The sequence below is a fragment of the Ursus americanus genome, chromosome 29 (genome assembly GCF_024610735.1).
Source record: "Ursus americanus isolate L20-20 chromosome 29, mUrsAme1.1.p, whole genome shotgun sequence".
Lineage (NCBI taxonomy): Eukaryota > Metazoa > Chordata > Mammalia > Carnivora > Ursidae > Ursus > Ursus americanus.
Genome location: NC_142155.1, coordinates 20,913,998 through 20,930,636, shown reverse-complemented (window position 1 = coordinate 20,930,636; position 16,639 = coordinate 20,913,998). Strand labels below are relative to the sequence as shown.

Genomic DNA, 16,639 nt, shown 5'->3' with positions numbered 1-16,639 from the left:
AACTTTATGTGTCAACTTGACTAGACCATGGGTGTGAGTTGGCTTCAGCCAAGCAGCTGAAGGTCTTAAGAGCAAAGACTAAGGTTTCCCGTAGATGAAGGAGTTTTCTTCCTCAAACTACAACACAGGAAACTTGCCTGAGTTTCCAGCCTGTAATATCAACTACTTTTTTTTTAAACTTTTTTTTAGAGATGGGGGTGGTGGGAAGGGGCAGAGGGAGAGAAAGAATCTTAAGCAGGCTCCATGCCCAGTGAGGAGCCTAATGCAGGGCTCAATCTCACGACCCTGAGATCATGACCTGAACCAAAATCAAGACTCAGACACAACCGACTGAGCCACCCAGGCGCCCCTGCAACATCAACCCATCTGATGTTACTCATGTTTCAACTCATATACTGTCCTGCCAACCTGCCCTACAGATTTTGGATTTGCCAGCCCCACAATCACATGAGCCTATTCCTTAAAATAAACCTGTGTATCTGTCCTATTGGTTCTGTTTCTCTGAAGAACCCTAACACAACTGGCTTCAATATTACTTCATAAGTGTTTTATAAGTCACATTTACTGCATGTCAGAGAACTAGAAACGCATGCTATAATTCACACTTCACACTTTAACAGAAAGAAAGACTGTACAGGGGGCGCCTGGGTAGCGCAGTCGTTAAGCATCTGCCTTCAGCTCAGGGCGTGATCCCAGCATTCTGGGATCGAGCCCCACATCAGGCTCCTCCTCTGGGAGCCTGCTTCTTCCTCTCCCACTCCCCTAGCTTGTGTTCCCTCTCTCACTGGCTGTCTCTCTGTCAAATAAATAAATAAAATCTTAAAAAAAAAAAAAAAAGAAAGAAAGAAAGACTGTACAGAACTTTTATCAGGCCAAGTTAGGAGTCCACAGTGGTTTCTCCAGCATCATTATTCACCACTCATACTACCATAAGAAAGTTATTTAACCTCTACAACTTTTCCATATTCTAAATGTAGATAATCATACTTTCTTCTTTGATTTCTTTCATCAATGGCTGATGGTTTTCAATGTAGAGATCTTCCACCTCCTTAACTTTATTCCTATCTTATTGTTTTTGATGCTATTATCAATGGGGTTGATTTATTTCTTTTTCTTCTTTTATTTCTATAACTTTTTTTGTTAGTATATAGAAATGCCACTGATTTATGTACATTAATTTTGTATCCTGCAACTTTACTGAATTCATTGATTAGATCTAACAGTTTTTTGGCTGAGTCTTTAGGATTTTCTATATATAAAATTATGTTGTCTGCCAATAAAGACAATTTTAATTCTTCCTTTCTGATTCTGATACCTTTTTTTTTTCTCTTGAGTAATTGTTCTATCAACAATTTCCAGTATTATGTTGAATGGGAGTGGTGAGAGCAGTCACCCTTGTCTTGTTCCTGATCTTAAAGAAAAATCTTTCATCCTTTCACCAGTGAGTATGTTAGCTATGGGCTTATCATATATGGCCTTTATTAAGTTGAGATATATTCCTTCTATGCCTAATTTGTTAAGAGCTTTTTATCATGAACAGATGTTGAAATTTGTCAGATGCTTTTTCTGCATCCATTGAGATGATCATATAATTATTTTCTTTTATCCAATGAACATGATTTATCACATTGATTAATTTGTGTATGTTGAACCATCCTTGCATCCCAGGGATAAATCCCACTTGATCATGGTAAATGATCCTTATAATATGCTATATTTGGTTTGCTACTATTTTATTGAGAATTTTTACAGTTATATTCATCAGGGATACTGGCTTGTAGTTCTCTTTTCTAGTAGTGTCTCTTTCTGGTATTGTTATCGGGATAATGCAGACCTTGTAAAATGAGTTTGGGATTGTTTTCCATCCCCCTTCCCTTCAATTTTTTGGAAGAGTTTAAGATAGACTTGTGTTAATCCTCCTTTAAATGTCTGCTGAGGGGAACCTGGGTGGCTCAGATAGTTAAGCGTCTGTCTTCAGCTCAGGTTGTGATCTCCAAGTCCTGGGGTCCAGGCCCACGTTGGGCTCCTGGCTCAGCCGGGAGTCAGTTTCTCCCTCTGCCTCTCCCCCCTGCTCATGCTCTCTCTCTCTCTCCCCCTCTCTCCCTAATGAATAAATAAAATCTTTTTAAAAATTTTAAAAATTAAATAAATGTCTGCTGAAATTCAGCAATGATGGGATCTGGTACTGAGCTTTCCTTCAGTGGGAATTTTTTTATTACTGATTTAATCTCTTCACTAGTATTTGGTCTATTCATATTTTCTATTTCTTCCTGATTCAGTCTTGGGAAGTTGTATGTTTCTAAGAATTTTCCACTTCTTATATGTTGTCCAGTTCACTGCATATATTTGTTCATAGTAGCATCTTATAACACTTTGAATTTCTGAGGTAACAATTGTAATGTCTACTTTGTCATTTATAATTTTGTTGATTTAGGTCCTCTTTTTTCTTTGGTAAGTCTAGCTAAAGGTTCGTCAGTTTTGTTTATCTTTTCAAAGAACTAACCCTTAATTTGGTAAATTTTTCCATTGTTTTTCTGTCCTCCATGTCATTTACTTTTGCTCTGCTCTTTATTATTTCCTTTCTTCTGCTAATCTTGGGATCAGTTTGTGCTTTTTCTAGCTTCTCATGGGGTAAAGTTAGATTGTTTATTTAGGACCTTTCTTGCTTCTTAATGCAGGCTTTTATTGCTATGGGCCTCCCTCTTAGAAATGCTTTTGCTGCATCCCATAAGTTCTGCCATGTTGTGTTTCCATTTTTGTTAGTCTCAAGAAACTTTCTTTTTGTAAAGAGGAAGAGATTTATTATAAATGTTTAGGTAAGTACACAAAACTGGATAAAAAATTTTGTCCAGCTGCCCCTGAAGAACCAGGGTCACAGCCAATGCACTCTGCCCAAAACCCACTCTCCCTGCCTGCATGGCTTCCTCTCAGCATGCACGTGCAACCCAGAAGCTTCACCCATGTGCACTGCTCGGCAGAAACCCAGGTTAAAGGGGTACCTAACTCACAGGGAAGTCTAGAAAAGCCTTTCAGCTTCAGGAAAGTACTAGAGGCACTATAACAGAAGCCAGATGAACCAGATTCAGCATCTGCCCCATCAGGTTGAGAAGTTTTTCCTCACCCTCATTTATTCAGAGTCCTGTAGCCCACACCCTCCAGTGGCTGCGAACCCGTGACCCAGCCCAGGGGGCGGAGCTCACGGTCTTAGTCCCATCCCATTGGCTGGAACTTAGTGACATCAGGCATGTTGAAGAATGCAGTTGCAAAATGGTGAGACTCCTGGTCTCAGCTGGGAGTTTTGTTACCTCAAGGAAGGTGGGGATGCCTGTCCTTTTAAGTGGACTGTGTCAACTTTGCCCAGTTTTATCTTCATGATCCTGGCTATGTTGATCTTTGGGATTCCGTTTCCTCATTTCTGCTCTTTATTATTTCCTTCCTTTGCTTCTTTTAAAAATATTTCTCTTTCTTGGGCTGAGCACTTAAGTCATTTTATTTTACATCCCTTTTGTTTTTAAATACGTTTGGGGCAGGGGCGCCTCGGTGGCACAGCGGTTGGGCGTCTGCCTTCGGCTCAGGGCGTGATCCCGGCGATATGGGATCGAGTCCCACATCAGGCTCTTCTGCTATGAGCCTGCTTCTTCCTCTCCCACTCCCCCTGCTTGTGTTCCCTCTCTCGCTGGCTGTCTCTATCTCTGTCGAATAAATAAATAAAATCTTAAAAATAAATAAATAAATAAATACGTTTGGGGCAAGGAAGTTCCCTCTAGCCAGGGAGATATGCCAAATATTTAACAAGTGGTGGAACGGGAATACCAGCCAGAGTGGATATACCAGCAGAGGGAGAGGGTTCTATTGTTTACCCGCTGACTTGGAAATGCAGCAGCCCTGCAGCAGCAGCATTGCCCCTGTATGTCTGCCACATCTGCCGCTGGCCTCCCAGCAGCGCTCTCACTGCTGCCCATGGGTGGGCATGTGGCTGTTCAGGTCTAAATATTTCACAAACTGGATTGGACTGTCTCTCTAACCCGTGAGTCCGTTAGGGTGCACCCTCCAGTCTCCATCATCTGAGGGCATTCAACTGTCTTTTTAGTGTTGATTTCTAAGGCACCTGCCCTGTGTTCAGAGAACAAGGGCTGTACCACACTGATTCTGTTACCTTTGCTGTCATTGCCCTTATCACTGAACATGTGGTCAATGTTCTGAGGGTTCCAGGATGGAAAGATGAGGTGGTGAGCACATGTGCTCAGTCTTCAAGAAACTTTTTAATTCCCCTTTAATTTCTTCTTTGATCCATTGATTGTTCAGAAGAGTGTTGTTAAATTTCCATGTGTTTGTGAGTTTTCCGGTTTTCCTCTTGTTACTGACTTCCTGTTATTCAAATCTATAGATTTCGTGCTATTTAGGTCAGACAAGATGTTTAGTATGATTTTAGTCTTCTCAAATTTGTTAAGACTTGTTTTGCAGCCTAACATACGGTCTATCCTAGAAAATGTTCCATGTGTGATTCAGATGAATGGGTATTCTGTGTGTTGCATAAAATGTTCTGTATATGTCTTTTGGGTCCATTTGGTCTGTACTATTGTTCAAATCTGCTATTTCTTTATTGGTTCTCTGACTGGATGACCTATCCATTGTTGAGGGTGGGGTATTAAAGTCCCCAACTATTACTGTAGGACTGTTTATTTCTCCTTTTATCTCCTTTGGTTTTTGCTTTATATATTTAGGTGCTTTGATGTTGGGCACATATTTACAATTATTATATCTTCTTGATGTATTGACCCCTTTATCATTATTGAATGACCTTGTCTCTTTTTACCATATTTAGTTTAAAGTGTATTTTGTCTGATATAAGCATAGCTACCCTGCTTTTTGTTTTGGTTACCATTTGCTTGAAATGACTTTTTCCATATCTTCACTCTTTGTCTATGTGTGTCTTTAGAGCTAAAGTGATTCCTTATGGGCAGCTTATTATTGGATCTTGTTTTATTTATCCATTCAGCCACTCTATGTCTTTTGATTAAAGAACTTAATCCATTTACATTTAAGGTAATTACTGATAGGTAAGGACTTATTATTGCCATTTTATTAATCGTTTTCTGGTTGTTTTACAGATCCATGGTTCCTTGTTTCTTATTCTGCTTTGTGTTTGATGTCTTTAATATCAGTATGCTTTGACTTTATCATATTCTTTTGTATAATTGCTATAAAATTTTCCCTTATAGTTACTATAAGGCTTAAATAAAATATCTTGAATTTGTAACACCCTATTTTAAACCGATAACAACTTAACCTCAGTAGAATTCATATACTGAACACTTTTAGTTCTATTCTCCCTCACATTTTAAGTTACTGCTTTTACAATTGACCTGTCTTTTTTTACATCATGTAACTAATAACAAATTATTGTATTTATAGATACTTGTGCTATTTTCATTTTTCTTACTTTTAAGCTAGAGCTCTAAATTTATGCACCATTACCATATTGCAGAATCTATGACTATATATTTACCATTATAGTGAGATTTACACTACTTGTTAGTGTTTTTATGTTAATCAGTGTTCTTTTACTTCCACTCAAAGGGCTCCCTTTACCATTTCTTGTAAGGCAGTTCTAGCAGCCATGAATGTCTTCAGCTTTTGTATATTTAGGAAAGTCTTTATCTGCTCTTTGCTTCTGAAGGACAGCTTCACCAGGTATAGAATTCTTGGTTGGCAGTTATTTTCTTTCAATATTTCGAATATGTCACATCCAATTCTTTCATGGCCTAAAACGTTTCTGTTGAGAAATCCACCGATTTTCTTATGGGGCTTCCTTTATATACAATTTCTCTCTTTTCTCTTGCTGCTCATTAAATTCTTTCTTATCTTTGACTTTTGACAATATAATTATAATGTGTCTCAGTGCAGCCCTATTCAGGTTCAATCTATTTGGGGTGCTTTGGGCCTCATAGATCTGGACATCCATTGCTCTCCCCAGGTTTGGGAAGATTTCAGCCATTATTGCTTTAAATATATTTTCTGTCCCTTTCCCTTTCTCTTCTTCTGGAATCCCCAAAATGCAAATATTGTTTCTTTTCACTGTGTCCTGTGTTCTGGTAGGCTTTCTTCACTTTTTTCTTTTGCTCCTCTGACTGGGTAATTTCCAGTGTTCCCTTCAAGTCACTAATTCTTTTTTCTGCATAGTTTATGTCTACTTTTGAAACTCTACTGAATTCTTCTGTTCAGTTTTTTTATTTTTCAGCTTTAAGATTTCTGATTATTTTTGATGGCAATTTCCATATCCTTATTTTGTTGGCACATTGTTTTCCTTATTTCATGTAGTTATCTATCTGTGTTCTCTTGCACCTCACTAAACTTCCTTAAGAGGATTATTCTGAATTCTTTGTCTGCCAGTTCATAAATCTCCTTTTTTTTTTTTCACGTTTTTATTTATTTACTTGTTAGGTAAGATCTATGTCCAACATGGGGCTTGAACTCAGAACCCTGGGATCAAGAGTCACATGCTCTACTGACTGAGCCAGCCAGGTGCCCCATAAATCTCCATTTCTTAGGGTCAGTTATTGGAGCTTTATTAGTTTCTATTGGTGGTGTCATATTTACCTGAGTTTTCATGATCCTCCATCCCTTACATTGGTATCTGCAGATTTGAATAATGGAGCTCTTCTTTCAGACTCTATAAATCTGCTTTGGGAGAGACGGTTCTTCACCAGTCAGCTCAGTTTGGGTTTCTGGGTGTGTCTGCTGGTAATGTCTTTGGACAAAAGAGACCTACTATTATGTTCTATTTTGGGGCAAGGCAACTGTTCAAGCTCTGAGGATGGGAACGGGAGAGTGTGCTACTGGATGAGAACAGTCGGATAGGACTGCTGGCTTCGTTCCCTACCCAAGTGAGGCTGTAGGATGGGCTGCACAGTTGCCTGAATTCTCTGGTGAGGCTTGCTAGATCATCAGAACTGGAGACATTCAGTAATAGATGAGACTATGAATTGACTGCCTTGCCCTAGCAGGGCAGCAGGACAGAACCCCAGGGCCTGTGCCACTTGTTTGGGGGCCTGAATCAGGCCTGGGTGGGCACTGAATTCTGTGGTCAGTGAGGCCACTGGTTTCACTCTGCAGACAAGGAAAGCCATGGGCTGTGCTCTCTGTCACCATATATGGGACTGTTGAATGGACTTCACAGCTTCTCAAGTGCTCTGGTCAGGTTCCCTGGTCCCACAGGCTGAAGGCTGTATTGGGCATTGAATGGGACTATGAATTAGATTCCCTGCCCAGGCACTGCAGGCGAAGCTGCTGCGAAACTAGTAAAGCTCTTTGTTATCTTAACTCAAGCTGACCTGCACCCCCAAGTTCCCTAGCTAAACAAGGTCACTGGCTTTGCTCTGCAGACTATTGGCTCTGTATGCCTTTCTCTCAGCTCAGGTGCCACTGGGCCAGAGTTTCCAGGAGCAGTCTCCAGCCCTTTTATTCAGATGAAGCAGAAAGATACTCTCTAAGTGGGTAAAGCTGTGACTCAGCACCTTGTCTATATGTATACAAACTGGGCTCTAGGGCCAACAAAACTTCTCATTTGAGAATCTGAATCAGGCAGATCTGAGGCCATGTCTCAGATCTGAGGCCATGTCTCAGCTCCCTTGCCTGGACAGGAGGGGACAGGGCTGCTCCCAGCTACTCTCAATTTCCCAAATAAGCTCTTCAGTTGGGAGGGGCTGAGAGCTACCCTAATTCTTGTCTATGAATCAATCCCCCTACCCATACAGTACCACAAGAAGGCTCCACAACCAGTACTGGCTTTGCTCTGGGGACGATCTGGCTCTGTTTGCCCACCTCTTGGCTTGAGTACCACTAGGCTACACAGCTTCCAGGAATTGTTGCCAGCCCTTCTGGTCAGATGGAGCTGGAAGGCACTCTCCACAGTGGATGGGGTGGCTCAGAACCTTGCCTGGCCATGTGCAAACTGTGCTCTAGGGCTAGCAAAATTCCTTGTTTGAGGATCTCAATCAGGCAGCTCTGCATTTTGCCAAGTTCCCTGGTCAGAATGCACATCCTGCATGGCTCTGCAGATGAGCAAAACTGCTGATTACTTGGGCACTACACGTATTAAATTGGTCTGCTAAGATCTCTGTGCTGATTGGCGCAAGCCCTTCCTCCTCCATCAGTCAGATTCCCAGTGGCGGCAGATTTCCCTGTAGTCCCCATGGTGAGAGATTAGAGTAGGCATCCCTACGAAATGACCCACAGTGCTAAGAGAGGCTGGTTGTCCCCCCTGGGTTCTCTTTTCCCACTGAAGAGACCAGAGGCTCAGGCAGACCTCTCCATGTAGTACTTAACTGATCTGGGGGAGGTCAACAAGTCCCTCTTCTAATGTGTCTGTCTTGGTCTCTGAGGTGTAGTGGGGACTTCAACATCACCCCTATGTTTTAGGATTCTCTCAGAGGTGTCTTGTTCTAGAATATATGTTAATCGTTCTTCTTGTGATGGGAGCAAAGTCAGGAATGGCCTAGGTCACCATCTTGGTGACATCACCCTGAAAAAAATTTCACCTCCCTTCATATCATCTGCACACTGATGCCTAAAATTCTGGTAATAATGATTCATTCTTTGGGTTTAAACCTTTTTACTTCTAATCAAGCTTCTCATAGATAGAAAACAGTAAGTGATATCATTTATACTTTAGCGTGAATAAGGTCATCAGGCTACATCCTGAAGAAATATTTTGATAAATAGGAGAGGGAACATTGGAGCTTTTAGTGGTAAAGCAAGTTAAGTTGTGCCTACCTCACAATTTTTCCTAGAGCCAGTTCTGACTGTCACAGGACAAAAATGCAAGGAGCCAAATGAGTCTCTGTACTAACAGAAACACAGCCTGGCCCTAATTCAGAACACCACTCAAGAGAAATACTGCCTGGAGTACATGCTTTTAATTTAAATGCAACAATCCCCTCCTCTGTTTCCCTAGTTCAGAGTACAGGCTCATCTCACCACTCTGCTGAGTCATACAGACAGATGATGACCTTATCGTCTCACCTGCCTTCCTGATTCTCCAAGGAGAACATAATCTTTCATGTGATCTGATGGGAGTCAGAAGATCTACCAACAAGTGGTGCCATGATGTCTGCAATCCTGCCATTGGAGATTCACTCTTCAGTGTTTCTTTCCCTGTGATAGGCTTGTAAAATACGCATCCTTATAGGAGGGAAAATGAAGAACTGAGGTCTGGAGTCTGACAGAGCAATGTGCCTCCTGGCCCAGCTTTACCACTCATCAGCTATGTAACTGTAGACGAGCTACTTAACCTTTCTAAACTTTGGTTCTCTGATGTATAAAGAAAACCTACTTCCTAGGGTTGTTAGGATTAAGTGAGCTATTGCCCATTGCCTAGCACAGTGCCTGGCTCACAGGAAGTGCTTAGGAAATGCTAGCCACCGTCACTGTCATTAATTAGCAACAATAAAAACGCTGTCGTCATAAAATATTTGTGTCTTTATGACTTCTTTTCTTGTACAGTTTCACTTATTTATGGTTCTCTCTGGAACTACAGAGCTGATGATGTCTCCAAACAGTTTTTAATAGGATTTAAAAACAGGAAACAATGGTAGTCATTTGTTTATAAAAAGCAGCGTTCTTGTTTCAGAAGAAGCTATTTTTCACTTCCCTAGTATCTTGAAATGTCTGTATCTCGGACTTCCTGATTCTTTTGCTCTAATAAACAGACAAGTTTGCCTGGAGTCATGGTGATTACATGTACTCTAGAAATAAGCCTAAGAAATCTGTATTGCTTGCTTAATACTCCCATAAATCCCAAAGATTGTTAATTTTTTAATGTAAAATATCACAGTTTTCTAAATTAATTTTAAATATGGGGACGGAGTCGGTTCATTTTACAAAATATATACTTTTTTTAAATTTACAGAAATAAAAAACTTGAAAAGCTTAGCTAAACATGGCATATGAACAGGGAAACAATACAGCATAGAAGAAAGTATTCAACTAGGAGGTCCTTTTTCCTGATGTGACTCTGAAGGTTTCAGGACATATGATGTAGGGCATCTTGGATCATTTTTCTGGGTCTTGCTTCCTCAAAGTGATAACCCAGGTTGGATGAGTTGAGATTTCTAAATGTCCATGAGTCCATCAACTCTGAAGTCTTTTTAATGCCCAAATTCCAGTATCTTTAATGTTTTGCCTTCAACGTTATACAGAACCTGTTTATATAATAAATTCATCCTGAACTAAGTTTAAAATCTAATGGATTAGATATAGCATATACTGAGTGTCACATTTAAGAAAGAAAACAAAAAAATATCCTGTCTTAATCCCATAACTCATCCTTCCCTCTAAAAGGTGTATTTTGGATTATAACATTTTCTTGGAAAGTTGTTAGTTACCAAGAACAATAAACAAAATTAAAAAATAAAATAACTTGACAACCACAATTGCTATTGCATAATTTACCTGAATTTGTTTGTCATAAAAAATTACATCAGTATTTTCTCTATTTGACATTTTATGTTCAATTATAACAAAACATTATATAGTTAAAAAGTTGATTTGGCTTAATATGTACTGAAATTTGACACTTGAAAATAAGTGAGTCACTAGAGTATTTCTCAATACCCTACGTGAGCATGAATTCTACTGCCTGCGGGAAATGAAGGTGCTGTGTCATCGGCTTTATGCCTAAGAGATGAGAAGCAGTTGGCTCTGTGTACTGCACAGCCCTACGTAGAAATGAAATTATACTAGAAATGTTAAAAGTCATGTCTTGACCCCCTAGCATGAGTGGGGGAGAGTTTAACGGTCAGATTTTTTAACTTTTGACGGCTCTAGGGATGGAAGCTAGAACTTTGGGGTACACATAGCTCTGACCTGAGAGAACCCAATTGGGGGAACCTCTTTAGTCACAAAAATAAGACAAGTTTTCTCAGATATATTGCAAACTTGACATCCTAACATTCCTTCCTCATATACAATACATAAAAATACTGGATAAAATAACAACATATCTTTTTAATGCATCAGTGAGGTTGCAAGAGAGTTAAGGAAATCCTCGGAAACCAGACAGATGAAGAAGCAAAACACAAATACAGAGGTGATACGCTGATCCCTGAGACCTAATGGTTCACTTTGATGGCCTAGCACCTGGGCAAGGACAGAAGACAAAGACGAGGACAGGATGCCTGATTGAAACATTCAAAAAATAAAGCCAGAGAAAGTATGAATTAGAAAAACAAAATAAAACGAAAGACCCTGAGAGACCAAGGACACCTGACTCTCTGAGGCCTGAGGCTGGACCTAGAAGGAAAAACATTTTCATAAGCACAAGCTGATTCTCATGTGTGTTTTGTGGCCAATTATACTACCTATGCAGTATGAAAAACTCTGAAAATTTATTTTTAGATTTCCTACAGTTAATAAAGCCTGGCAAAAATAAAAGAAGATCCTCTCTGGAGAAATATACCTTCAATCCATGCCTCAAAAACTTCCATAAAAGTCTAGCTAAGGAAAGCTCATGATAAAAAGTTGCAAAACAGGGATGGGGGGGGGCTGGTGAAATGGGTGAACAGAGTCAAAGGTACAAACTTCCAGTTTAGTAAATCAATGGTGATGTAATATACACCATGGCAACTATTTGACATAATACTGTATTGCATATTTGAAAGTTGCTAAGAAAAAACCTTAAAAGTTCTCACCATACAAAAAAATTATGTAACTGTATAATAGGTGATGGATGTTAAATAGACTTATTGTGGTGATCATTTTGCAATATACACAAATACTGACTCATTATGTTGTACAACTAAAATTAATATAATGTTGATTATCAATTATACCTCAAGTTTTTAAAAACTCACAAAACATAATGAGACAAGGCCCCACTGGTAGGACTACCAAAACAACACGCAGACACAAACCCATAGACAAAAACTTCAGGTATACTATCAGATACTAAATATAAAACAAATGTATATCTATAAAATAGGAGTTAGGTATAAAAGATCATCAAAAATAACAAAGCATTGAAAAATATAATAAATTAAAATCTGGGGAACAGAAATATATAAAGAACTCCCACAAATCAATAAGAGAAGCACCAGCAACCAAACAACAACTAAGGAAAGAGGCAAATGAAATGGACATTTTGCAGGAGAGGAAACACATATGGCTAATAAATATATGAAAAGATGTTTGGCATCATTAGAGATCAGAGTAAAGCAAACCAAACCCACTATGAGACATGTTACATGAATTCAATTGGCAAAAATGTTTAAAGTCTAAGGACTACGTGCAGAAAAAAACATGGCTCCACACGCTTGTCTATCCATGGCAGATGGAAATATAAGTGGTACAAGTACTTTGAAAAACAGTTTGGCATTATTTTCTACAGTTTAATTTTCATGTATACCCTATGATGTAGTAATTCTGCTAAGCACATATCGAAGAAAAACTTACACATGCAGTGCAAATGGCATATGCAAGAAAACATGGAGTAGCGCTGAAATGAGGAAAGGCCTGGAAACAAATGCCCATCTACAAGAGCATGAATGAATGAACAAAGTGGTACAGTCGCACAAAAGTCGAATGAATACGCTACAGTGGCATGCAACAGCATGGCTGAATATTAGCAATGCAATATTAACTGAAAGTGAATTCCAAATAATTACATAAAGTATGATAATCTTTTTTATTAAGAAAAAAAACAACTAAAAAATTTTAAATATGAACTCTTTAAGAATACATAGAGATGCAATAAACTCTGTGAAAAGGTAAACAAGAGAATGATATAAATGTTCAGAATGATGGTTACCTTGAGTATTAAGAGTCAGGTGGCTGGAGAGACCATATGGTTAGACAGAGATGAAATCCTAGCCAATCCTAGCTTTTGTTTTGAATGGTAGGTTGTGGGTGCTTGGTAGATAGATAGATAGATAGATAGATAGATAGATAGATAGATAGATAGATCAACCCACCAACCAGGCCAGGCATGCCACTAATGATGAGTGTCAGGTATCAACCATCTACTTTTCTTTTCATCCCTCTTTATCACCCAAACCCCAGTCAATCATAACTACATTTATGGGACATTTTATAGCTCCTAAAACCTTGTCAAAATATTATTTCATTTAGGGGCGCCTGGGTAGCACAGCGGTTGAGCATCTGCCTTCGGCTCAGGGCGTGATCCTGGCGTTCTGGGATCGAGCCCCACATCAGGCTCTTCCGCTATGAGCCTGCTTCTTCCTCTCCCACTCCCCTAGCTTGTGTTCCCTCTCTCGCTGGCTGTCTCTATCTCTGTTGAATAAATAAAAATCTTTAAAATATATATATATATATATATATATATTATTTCATTTAATCCTGCAACAATCCTATGAGATATAGATTGGTATTATTCTCATTCTACATCAAAGAAAACTACAGCTCAAAGAGATGAAGTGATTGTTCTGGCTTAAATCGAGGTCTTAAAACTCCCAGCTCTGGATCATTTCCTACCTAAGCCTAAAGAATACCTGTCCTTTCTAATCCCTCTCACCCCCCACTACAAATCACATGATGTTTAAAAGATCTCAAAGAAATAATAAAATTAGGCCTCCAAATCACCAAAGGCAGATTTCATAGCTAACACCCTCGAGAGAGAGGATTCCTCGGAACAGTGGACCCCCTCCTAACCACCTGAAGAAGGTCATACAAATGGCCTCATCATCTTTACTAACCCTTCTGCACAACTCCTCACTCAGCTTATATTTGGAACCTAAGCCAGAGATGTTTTGAGATGTTCACAGAGTCCTAGGCCCACTTTAGAGGTTTTGCCCATATCTAACCAGACTTCTGATCAGATACATTTTACATATCTTTTCCTTAAATGTTTGAAAGAGCTTTAAATCAATAAATTTTGTTAAAACAACTTTTTGAATTGATTTTAAGTTTCATTTATGTATAATTATATAAAAGTTTAATTACAACTACCCAGTTGAAATAATGATACCTTCTGTAGTCATTTAATTAAAGATTGTTTAAGTTCAAGCTCCAAACTTTTATTTTAGAATCCATAACATATTTAGGTTTGTCATTCCAAAAGCCTTTGAGGAGCTCACACTCTACGAACAAACTGGAGTCCAAGGGACATACCACCTGGCCTTCTGGTCTGCACCTAAGGCTGCAGACTACTGGTGTGGATGCAGAAGGCTGCCTCTGGCTCCTCTGAGGTCCGTCCCTAAAGCTGCTGAGATCTCTGCACAGGTGAACTCACCCACCCCTACCATCCTCGGCTACTACTCCAAATTCAAGCCCCATGGGCAACTCTCCTCTCAAAGACTATCATCCTGCTATCTATACCTCCTCCACCACTGCTCTCCCTGCCAACTTTTTCTAGGTGCCCTTTGGAACTTCCATTTCACAGTCAACAAGCTCTACCTTCTCACAGAAAGTGCCAACTCCACCGCTTGTCTTACCTTAATCATTTATTAAGTGCCTGCTCTCCGCACCCCTGCATTCCTCCACCAGAGGCTGCTCCTTCTCCTGTGTGTCCCATCAAAAGCCTGCCCCTCTCTTACATCCAAGCCATCATCCAATGCCACGCACATCTCCTTTCTGAATTGTCTGACCTTTGGCCACACCCCCTCATTCACTGAGGACTTTGGCATCTGACTCACTGTATCTTGTCTACACTGAGTGTTGTCATCACCCGGGAAGATTTCCACACCATTTGGATGAGCCATGTAACACCTCAATCATAAAAGTTCCTAACCTTCTGAACTCAAATAATCGTCACCTTCTTTCCTCCTTTGACCCATGGCCCTGTTCTGGATGACACCACCCCCTGGAACTGAACCAACTCTTAAACTGCTCATTCTAATCCAGCAAGGTGACCTCAAATTTCTGGCTAATTCTCTCACCCCTTTTCAAGTTAATCAGACCTCCAACCCTCTTTATTCATCATCAGATGCATTCCTGCCCTTGTGATTTCCTCTTCTTCCTCAGCTGGTCTCATGCTGTGTCATTTCAAGCATTCTCTTGACATCAATATCCCAGCCACCTTCTCTAGAGCTGTCAGTTCCATTCTCCATCGTGAATCAGCCAAAATATTCACCTTAACTCCTGAGCCTAAATGGCTGAAACCTGCTTTGAAAACATCATTCAACCAGTCAGTCTGATTCCCCCAAAAATGTAAAAATATCAAATATCAATGGGGCCCACAGCACTGTTCCTATTTAACAAACTCCATCAATTTCTGCTCTTACCCCAAAATGTATCTATTTGTGCTCTTACCCCCACCTTCATTCTGTACAGGCCCAGCGAAGGCCTCCCTTTCTTTTCACCAAAACATCCCATCTTAAGAAAGACATTTCTGAGTACAGCTGGGTGGCTCAGTCGGTTGAGCATCTGACTCTTGATTTCGGCTCAGGTCATGATCTCATGGGTCATGAGATTAAGCCCCATGTGGAGCTCCACGCTGGGCACGGAGTGTGCTTAGGATTCTCTCCCTCCCTCTCCCTCTGCCCCTCCCAACCCTCTAAAAAAAAAAAAAAAACAAAGAGAAGAGAAGAAAAGAAAAAAGAAAAAAGAAGCCTACATCCTCCCTAGCTTACTGTTTAACTTCCTCATTCCCTTCTTAGGTAATCTACAAATGCTCTCTCCATGTCCTCATCTCCCATTCATTTTTCCCCATTCATTTTTAAATTTACTTTTATTTTTTATCAAAGTAAGACAGGATCATAAGCTAAGAAGCTAAAAATGCTTAAAAGCATTTGTCCTAAAAACCTTTTATGCAGATACATGGTTCTATTGCTGATAGAGATCTCTGATGAAATGTTACTTTATCAAAAAATATTCTTTAAGTATGCAATATAAGACTGCAGCCCACCATCCCACCCCCACCTTTCTTTCCCCCTTACCTCAAGCATTTTTTCATACCATTCATCATTTCCTAACATAGTATATATTTAGTTATTTATTTACTATGTCTCTCCCTTTTTTAGAATACACTCTATTTTTATAGGATCTGTGCCAGAGCAGACATGTAATAAATATATTTAGTGGAATTAATGAAGATATATTATAACTATAATAGGATATTAAACTATAACTTTTTTGGTCTGTTTTAGCTGATGCCCCAAAGGCCAGAAATGATATATAAGTCCCACCATCTCTCAATTCTGAAGGAATCCTAAAGGAAAATGCTAGAAGAGCACAACTAAAAATATGCCCATGGAATGATGCCAGTCCGAGAGCTGTTTTACTAGTTTGCTACAAGGTAAATATGGAAAACCAGAGTATTTAGCAACTTCTTGAATAATTTGACATTGCTCTGGAAATGCAAATAGTCAGTAGACTTGCCTTGTTGAACAGACCATTTCAGACACTGCTGAGCTCGTGTGGTAAGTCACCCGTGACATGAGCTGAAGAGATCAGTCATGCATTAAGGGACCATAAGTAGAACTTCAATGGATCACAAATTAAAAAAAAAAAAAAAAAAAAAAAAAACACCTTCCCACAAATGTGTGGAAAGTATTGTGCTAGAGCATCTATGAAAACCATGTTAAGCCACTGTAATAATGATTAGAGCAACAAGAGTCCATCATCTTCTCAAGAGAGGCGGACAAGGCCAGAAACCAAGAGCGATTACTTTGGAGGAAGCTACTGA

At 39.6% G+C, this 16,639-nt stretch overlaps 1 protein-coding gene across 16 annotated transcripts in view; it reads right to left on the bottom strand.

The window, feature by feature from the left end:
- DST (dystonin) overlaps window positions 1–16,639 on the bottom strand; it is a 452,944-nt gene that overhangs the window by 357,163 nt on the left and 79,142 nt on the right. The window contains exon 1 of one of the 16 annotated variants that reach the window (XM_087856990.1): window positions 14,448–14,527. The exons of the other annotated variants lie outside the window; for them this stretch is intronic. Coding sequence (XP_087713116.1) covers window positions 14,448–14,456 — 9 coding nt within the window. The 5' untranslated portion in view covers window positions 14,457–14,527. Of the gene's footprint in view, window positions 1–14,447; window positions 14,528–16,639 lie in introns of those variants that run through there. 16 annotated transcript variants of the gene reach the window in all.